This window comes from Cajanus cajan, chromosome 8 (genome assembly GCF_000230855.2).
Source record: "Cajanus cajan strain Asha chromosome 8, NIPB_CcT2T_4, whole genome shotgun sequence".
In the NCBI taxonomy this organism is placed as follows: Eukaryota; Viridiplantae; Streptophyta; class Magnoliopsida; order Fabales; family Fabaceae; genus Cajanus; species Cajanus cajan.
The window spans coordinates 5106232-5116038 of record NC_138524.1 but is presented as its reverse complement, the minus strand read 5'-3'; the positions used below and the strand labels follow the sequence as shown (position 1 = coordinate 5116038).

The 9807-nt window shown below is 31.2% G+C and overlaps 1 protein-coding gene across 1 annotated transcript; it reads right to left on the bottom strand.

Annotated features, from left to right (window-relative positions):
• Positions 1–1772: 1772 nt before the first annotated feature.
• LOC109801541 (3-beta hydroxysteroid dehydrogenase/isomerase family protein) lies at positions 1773–9034 on the bottom strand. Its single transcript, XM_020362640.3, has 13 exons — positions 8762–9034; positions 8396–8644; positions 8155–8244; positions 7945–8078; positions 7654–7824; positions 6152–6268; positions 5991–6070; positions 5465–5660; positions 5008–5122; positions 3213–3387; positions 2621–2777; positions 2243–2309; positions 1773–2161 (listed from the first exon to the last, which is right to left on the bottom strand). Exons 2-13 carry the CDS (start codon positions 8640–8642, stop codon positions 1977–1979), a joined length of 1734 nt encoding a protein of 577 aa, XP_020218229.1. The 5' UTR covers positions 8643–8644; positions 8762–9034; the 3' UTR covers positions 1773–1976.
• Between the last annotated feature and the right edge of the window lie 773 nt (positions 9035–9807).

Sequence of the window (9807 nt, the reverse complement as noted above, 5' to 3'; positions counted from 1 at the left end):
AATATTACACTCCTTACTTCCATGTGATTTTATTTTAAATCCTTGTAATGTTCCGATCATTATTGTATATTTTCAAAGTCAAGGAAAATATAACGCTCCTTACTTTCATCTGGTTTTATTTTAAAACCTTGTAATGTTACAATCATGATTGTATATTACTTATTTTAAATATATATATATATATATATATATATATATAAACTTTTATTTTTCTAAGATATTTCTAAATTAATATATTATTATTTTAATTTATGAAATATGTTATAATAGTCTAGATGATTATTTAATTATGATGATTATTCATATTTTTTGTTATATAGATATTTTCCATTTTTATTTAAATTTATAATCATATTAATTAAGGTAATTATAATTAATGAGGTTTTAATAATTTGAGCATTGGAATTTAAAATTCAGGAAAAAATATCAGAAAAAATCATATATATTTTTATTCAAATTATACTTAAAACAAAATTCAAATCAAAATAATTTATATTTCAAATCAAATTCAAAATATAAAAGTTATTCAAAATAAAGTAATAAATAAAGTATGATAAATATCTATTATTTTCAATCAAATATAAATTTACTAACGTAAGTTATACTACATAAAAATATGAAACTATATATTTTTCTATGTAAAATAATTTAATTTTTTAATATATTATTGTTTAAATTTAGCATTCTATTACCATCACATCAAATTTTGATATTTGTCGAGTTAAATTATTATTACTAATGGAACTAAGACAATTTTTACCTTTATATAACAACTATACGGAAAATTGCACTTTTTTTTTTCTATTTTATCCTCTACAAATATAAAAAAAGTTATTATATAATTAAATAAGAAAAAAGATTAAAAAATGGAAAAGAAAATGATTATTAAAAAAATATTTCTTTTATTAATAATTATAGATATCAATATCAATGATATAATTTAAAACAAATATTTCACTAACATAAGTAATTTAAATTTAACTTATTCTAAAATAGATTAAATTTAGGGACTAATATTCATGAAAAAAAAATTAATTATCATTTACAAAATATTTTGAAAAAACTATAAATACAATCTAATATTTATTATTATATAATGATACATTAATGATTAATATTAAAAGTTAATTAATATTCATATGATCACTTAAACTTTTTTAATCTTTAATTATTCAAATACAATCTAATTATTATTTATATTTGTAGTTATGATTTATAACAATAATAAATCTTATTTGATACATTTTTTTTAAAATCTATGAACAATGACCTATTCAGTTTATGATAAACATAATGTGTGTTTGGCTGACGTTTTAACCCTTTCATATGAACTTTTAATTTAACGCAACAACTTACTTTATACTTTTATGTATTAGAAAGTGAACCTTTTCATTTGCATCAACGTTCCCATAATCCTATGCAAAATTGTTTTTATAAGAGTAATTATGGTTAAAATTAATTTTCAAACGGATTGATTTGTATTTAATCATTTTTGTCCTGAAAACAAAATTACTATAAATTTTTCAACCAACACAAAAGTTACTTTTTACCACTTCTAATCAAATTGAGATTTAAAGGCAAAATAAATTTTACCTAACAATAACCATTAACCAAACATCTAGATTTTTATAAAATCAAGTTTTACTGCCGTCAAAATCAATTCTTATAACTTCCATCATAAAACTAAACACACTCTTGAGAGCTCATTCCCTTTGTAGAAATATTTGTTGTCAATTAACCATCAATCTAATTCTTAAGGAAGAGTATCACAATTCTTTCAAACAACTACATTATCGGCCAGATTCATTAGTTCAATTGTGATTACAGAAAACAGAGAGAGGGAATTCCTACACGTGATTATATTTTCCCTATGTTTTTCATAGGGACAGAGCACTTTTTCAAATTTTTTTGTATGTAAACAGATGTGTAATGGAACTTTAAGATCGCAGAGCGAAGGTGAAACTTTTTTCTTTTTGCTATCTCAGGTCTTTTACTTTTCTTGGTCCTTCATAATGCTGAAGGCGCGATATAGAAACAGGTGAAATTCTCATCAAATATATCATGAACTCCTTCAAGCTGATGAACAGATTATCCACCAATCCATCAATTTCTGATTCATATTGCTCGTAAACAAAAAATGCCATAAATGAGAACACCAAACCTACACAAACAATTCAGATTTTGTAAATATGAAAGGGCACAAACCAACAAAGTTCTGGAACTCACATTAACAATTCCATACCTATGCCTATCAATATTGTCAACAACTTTGACAGGATCAACTTCAGAACGTAAAGAAAAACTGCGATCTGCATCAGTTAAAAAAATTAAACATGAAGGCAACAATTACCAGAATCTCTGAATCATAGTAAAACTTCATTCTTTCAAGCCAACCTCTCAAACATGCAAGACAGAAAGATAAATGGTGACCCGCTGACCAATTAGATGACAAACTTAAAATCCATTTTTCCAAAACCAAAGCAAGATCCAGAGATTACAGAGTACATGCATTCTCAATAAACAGATAATGCTTACATCATATATTTTAAAAATTACAATAAATTTAGTTAGAACAAGAAAAGAGAGGATTTTTGTTTTTAAAGGAGACCACATCTTTTACCTTGAAGAATGTAGACCAATCGTCCCCTTGAGCCAGTCCTCTTATATTTTGAAAAACCTTGTTCCATATATACACTGTAGTTGTAACTGAATCTTTCACTACTGTATCAGAGATCTTAAAACAAGACATGGGTATCCTTTGTATATGAAGACCAAATCTGTCACAAAGTGTAATAGAGTTAGTACTTAGAAAACAAATTATTTTTCCGGTGAACTATGAAGGAATCAGTTGTTAAGACTTAAGAGCCAAAATCCCAAAAACAACTTTTAAGAGTTCATAAATGTATACTACGTAATTTCTGTACTTGGCATTGATATATGGTAAGATATGAGTAGCCTTTATGGCTGAGATATGGACTATATTACTCTTAAAATGATAAGCTGTGGCGAGAACATAACTAGCATGCCAAAGACGTAACTGGCAGAATGAAAACAGAGGGAGGACCAAATATTGAAGCATCATTTCAATAAAGCAACTGGCTTTCATATAAATAAATAAATAAATAAAAAGTGTGTGATTTGGAGCATAAAGCTTCCTAAAATCAGTTTAAAAGACAGAAATTTAAAGTCTCAGTCTTTATGAGCTCACTTACAACTTTGATGGCAGAAAACCATGTCCATAAAAAACTAAAGTGGCAAACAGCAAAAGCCTCGCAGCAGATGATATAAAAGTTCTTCCGGAAAGGAAAAACCAGTAAAACAACAAAACCATAACAAGGAAATATGTAAAGGATTTCTTCTCGTCTCTCCACAGCAAAATGTCCGCCACTGTAAAAATAAAGCTAAAAATTATATCTGATTCAGAATAGTTAAAATGTGTATTGCCAAATATTCAGTTTAATAATGATGTATCACTCAAATGTATTTTGGCAGAGTGATTTTAAAATGATAAAATAAATCCATTTGCCACCAATTTTAGTGTGTTCATGTTTATGACCCAAAGGCAGTATACACCAAGTAGTAGTTGGTATGCATGGAACAGTAACAAAGAAAAGTACACTATTGAAGCAATCTAAGGGTGAGCTTGGCAGGGAAGGTGAAAAAGGGAGAGCAATAAATGTAGATTGGGATGGAAAGGATTTTATCCTCAGTCCTTGATGTGAAGTCAAGAGTAGAAAAACATGGGCAAAAAATCAATTTCAGCTCATTTATGTTTTCAATGGGGAGAGGTAAAAATTTAGTATGGAGTGCAAATGAGTTGCATTTCCCTTTCAACACTGCTACATTTAACTTGTATCATACAAGTGCAAAGAAACTTCCATTTGAGCTGAGCACACCCTTAAAGTAAACAAAAAATGCAATTATTCAAGCAAGTCTACGAGCAAGGTATTTATGATTCGTGGTGTTGCCCATATACTTATGTCATGTTTAACTTAATTAATTAACGTTTAATACTTTTGTGGTCTATGAACTTCTCGAAAATTTTTAATTAGGTCTCCAAATTAAAAAACTATAATTGAGTCCCTAGAATTACAAAATTTGTAAAAGATTAAGGACTTGATTATAAATTTTTTATGTTCAAGAACTTAATTAAAAATTCTCAAAAAGTTCAAGGACCTATTGATGTATTATAAGGTTAAACCATTAGTTAATTTGCAAGTCAAGAGTTAACTATTTTAATTTCTAACAAGATGAGTCACATATTCATCATGCAATAAGGTATTAACTATCAATAGGAGTTGGTAAAAAAAAACATAATTAACTGGCAGTGAATTGAACTATTCTCCTATAAAACTGAACTAGTTGAAAACTGAACTGAATTAACTATAAAAATTGAATTGAACTATTTTTATAAACAGTAAAAACTAGAGGTGTAAAAAATGACCCAACTTAATGAACTAACCCAACAACCTGAGCTTTGAAAAAGGTGTTCTGAAAAGAAAAAAAGGTTAATTTGGCCAAGGCCCGGTGAGCCAATTGAACTAGACCGAGCCACTACTTTCTAGGCTCAAAGCCTATCAGTTTATTTGACCAGATTTATTTTTTAATATTTTCCTCTGTAAAATTTAAATAAAAATAGAAAATAAGATAAAATTGGTCAAGTTGGCCTGAATCACTAGCCAAAACAATTAAATTTTAAACACTAAAACAGTTCAGTTCAGTTTGGATTACAATTCAATTCAAACTTATAAATGCAGTTCAGTTCAGTAAAACAAAAAAATTTCAGTTCAGTTTCCTTGAACTAATTTCCAATTCATTTAAGTTCAGACAATCTTTTTTTTTTAAAGTGCAGTTTTTATAAGTTCAACTTATTTACCCACTCTTACCTATCAATATGCTCCAACTTATTTCATTTCCACCAAAAGTTGCTTGACATTAACTAAACATAGCAAACCTTCACTGATGTATGTAAACATTGTATTGCAAGAGAAAGCATTATGTTTTAACCTTTTCCTCCACCTAGCAGCTTATCGGCTTTTGACTGTTTTCCACTGCAGCATCTTGAAAAGGACGAGTCTCTAGCTAAATGAGAGAATGATTCTATGGTTAATGCGACTCCTTCCTGTATTATCCAATATCAACAAATACAAATGCAAATCTTAAGAGTAAGAAATTCCAGGCCTATATATAAACATTGCCAAATAAAATATTTCACTCTAGGTTGTATATCAATAAGAAGAACCTAGTTTGTATATCTGTATGTGTGTGGGAATGGGGGTCTGAACTGTATTGAGAAGGGAACAACAGCCTTATTTTATTTAACAAATCTTCATTTTGCCTCTTTGGAGGTAGTTGCATAGTTACACTACACCCCATATAATTCAGTTATCAGTTATCACTGGGAAGGAACAAGAATATAAGATTTCACAAGTAAAAATTTAAAAAGATGCAAGAAGAATTCAACCTCAAGGGAGACTATTGGTGAGTATCCAATATCTTTCTGAGCTGCAAGGCAGTTGAAAGTTCGGGTATATAAAGCTAACTGAAAAAAATGAGCTAATAAAGGATAACTGAAGTATCTGGGTCCCAACTTTTCATGTAACCACTTTAAAACTGAGAGAATATATTGCACCAAATTAGCAGGAAGTTTGATGAATGGCCTGCAATTAAAGTCAGGATTTTCTAACTTTGTTAACAGCATAAGAGGTCATAAATCATCAATAAAGAAAATACACGTAGCCTATTGTTGCCTCCAATAGTGAATGAAATAGCAAGCCAAAATTGCTTATACCAAAGAAAGAGCTAATATGCTATGACCTCTCCTAAATGGGCAGGAAAAAATTATTTTGATATAGCTTAATTTATAAACCTTTTTCCTCTTCTAAAACTCTTATATGCTATATCATACAATCATGACAAACATATACAACTAAACATCTTGGAGACAATATTATGCCATTCAAATATTAAAACCAGTTGCTCGTTTTTACCTTTGATATCCAAGACCATCCAACAAAATTGAGAGAAATTCCCAGAATTTCATAGGCTCAAGATTTGTGATGAAAAATGCCTGCATGTGAAACGAAATATACTTTGTTATGCATCAATATTAAATCAGAGCAAGCGGTAAACTGATAATATATATACACACCTTTCCTGCCACAGAAACTGTTTGGAAATTTAAGGCTTTTTCTGCACATATATGTGCATGAGTAACATTTTCAGAAAAAGTGAAGTCTGAAAGATTGTCACCAGTCCCTATAATAAACTGAAATGAGAAATTGTCACTCTAAAATAAGTCTTGAAGTCAGCAATGCTAGCCAGTGTGAATCACATGATATATGAAAGAAAAAGAAAAAGAAAAAAGCCTTATCCCACTACGTGAGGCCAGCTACATAGATTACACAATGTCATTTGGCTCGATTAAAGGCCAAACAAATAGGAAATTTTGAACTTGACTTCATATGAAACAGGAAAGAATTTATGGCGCATCCAATAATCACAACTAATCAAGGGTCCATAATTGTTGACTCAAGTGACTGTCTCAAGAATGATAGTAGTCAATAATCAATATGAATTATGTTTATATCATATCATATAATATATATATATATATATAAAGGAGGATTATAATAATACTGGTGTAACTTTTACTACGTATTATACCACTTAATAACTTTATATTAAATGTGAATTTTGAAAATTCAACCGTTAGATTGAAAGTTCATATTTCTTAGATCATATATACAAAATTTTATATTAATCCAAGATGATTTGATACTTCATTCTTATAAAACAAAATTGACGTAATATATTCATTTCAAAATATACTAAAATATGAACACTTTGATTACCTTCAAGTTGTTGTTCAATTTTAACAAAATTTGATATACACATATAAAGTGATATGAACTTTCAATCTAACGGTTGGATTTTCAAAATTCACAATTAATATAAAGTTATTGAGCAGTGTAATACTTGGTAAAAGTTACACCGGTGTTATTATAACTCTCCTCATATATATATGAAATGAGCTTCAGATCAGACAGTTCTAAGATCAAAATTTAGTAGAAAAGAAATGGCATAGAAATACCAATCATATTTCCTATTTTAGTGAAGTTTCAAAATTCAGAGAAGGGTCTAGATCAATAGACCAATAGACATAGTACTCACTTAGTATGAAGAAAAGGTTTTTCTGGATTTTTTTTTTAAATAGGTTTTGGAAAACAAAAGGCAGAAAACAACTTTTTTACACTTTCTTCAGAACTCAAATATCTTTATCTCCTATGCTTAGAAAAACATCACTAGTTTGTTGGGGGAGGGGGAATTCTATTCAAATAGGTACATACAAAGAACACCAAGATGTTACATGAATCCAAAATCTGTCCGTTGATCTTGACCTTTGGAGAGGGCAAATAAGCAAGAGGGAAGAGTTGTTAAACAAAAATCTCTTTTCTAGTGTTCAAGAAAACTGACATAAGGCAATATTATAATTACAACTTTATTGTAATAGTGGTGAAGTTATTTTTTGTAAAGCTTAGATTAGGAAATAATATTAAAACCACCTTCCCCCTCCATTTGACAAATGAATCCTACAAATGTACAACTATAAACAAAAAAATATATATATATCCAGGGCAAACAGAAAACTACCTTTGCAAAACCATATCTTGCTAACTTCAGAAAATATGGCACAAATTTTGTGTCACCGGGTCCAAAAACATTACTAGGACGAAGAGAGCATGTCAATAGGCCATCAATGTCATTGACACTCAGGACCAAAGCTTCTGCTTGAGCCTTTAGGTCACTTAACATGTCGTCAATCTGCAATTCATATTTTCCCCTATTATAAATGTTTATTTGTTCACAAATGAAAATCATCTAATCTAAACTAGCTATTAACGATTAGAAAAAACAAAAGAAGCTCTTTCAACAAAACCGTACTTTCCAAGGATACGCCAACGACTCGTCTCCATCATGAATATCATGCAAACCATCAAATACAACATCCGCAGAACTGTTATATATTAGGCGTCTCACTCTACATTCTCGGCACGCACTAATGACATTCTTTGCACCTGAATAATAAAACATCAAATTTCGTAAGCAAAAACGTCGAATCGACGGAAATTAACGCGGCAAATGGAAGAGTACCTTGAACTATGAGCGTATAGCAAGTATAGAAGTCATTCACATCGATGCTGGCAACATCCATATAAAAGACAACAGAGGAACCTTCAAGAACTGCAAATTACGCATTTCAACGCTGCAATTAGTTTTCACGGACGGCGTATTTCATTCCAAACGAAATAGAAAGAAAATCACGTGGATTCGACTGTGATATACACAGACGATCACGTGGCTTTCAACAGAAAGGATTGAAGAACGTGTGAACCTTTGGCAATGTTGCGCTTATCGCGAAGGTCGATGTGGAAGTAGGAAGCGCGAGCAGAAGAGAGAGCTTGAGCGAGGAGAGACTCGGAGTCGTGGAGTTGGATAGAGTGAGCGGAATCGGCAACTCGGACGATCCAGTTACCGAGTTTCAACAGCCTCAGGACCAACGATCTTCCGAGGAATCCTGTGCCGCCTAAAACGACGCACGTCTTAGGGTTGAAATCTGCGAACCGATCGTCGACCGCCATTGCTATTAGTGCGAAAACGAAGAACGTTAACGTCGTATCATATATTCAATAATTCATATAATGTGATGTGAGTGAAAAAGGAGAGAAGGAGAGAAAGAGAGTATAGTTGCTTAATTAACCTGTTGTTCGTCTTGTTCTGCGTTTCCTTTGGCGCGGAAACTGTTAACTCTGTATTGGAAAGCAAATCGCACTGAGAGTGGGTGGGGACCGCTGTTAGAATCTTTTGGACAAGGGAAGGACGAGGGTTAATAATCTGATAATGACGCTTAAAAACTCTGATGTTAATGCTATGCTACACACGGAGGGAGAAGGGGAGGAGGGACCAACTACCATTTAATTTGTTTGTATTATTATTATTTATATTTATATACTAAGCTGATGATACCATTACGTAACGTTACTGTTACTTTTCACTACCATGCTGTGGCTGTGTAGGGGCCTACTAATACTAAATTGCAGTCCTTGCACATTTTATGCGCTTTTCTGACTCGTTAAGACAAAAGACGTAAACGTTAGGACACACATCCAACTGCACCTAATTGGAAGTGGTTAACCAAATAATGATCCTATGGGGGTGCTACCAACAGATATGAGATGACATGTGCAGGACTATAATTATTTGAACACATACAAGATTAGCACATAAAGTAATTCTCTCATGTTCGAGAACCGTGATGATGGCGTTGTCAGTTTCTTTGAAGAGTGGCGATTAATACCCAAGTTGTTGCAGTTTCGGGTTTTAGGTGAATCCATCCATCAATTTAAAAGTGAGAGTAACAACCCACCATACTCGAGAGTCCTAGTTGTTAAGGCCCCAGGGTTATACTCCACATCTTAGTCTTTCTCAAAAAGTTACTTAACTCACTTCCCAAGGTGAGAGGAAATACGAATTATATTAGTTCTACGGCAAACGATCACTGCCGGGTCAAAATATGATCTTCAATGAATGTTAGAACACGTTTAAATAAAATATTTGAAGTCAAACACATGATTGAATACAATATTTTAATGCTTTCATCCTCTATACTTTCGTTTCAAGTCATGTACACTATCAAGCGCAAAATCTCATGCAACATTGTATCCGAGAAGTCTGTTTCTCAACACATCATAGTAGACACTCACGTTAACATGTGATGCCTTCATAAGGAGGGAAATACAAAATGGC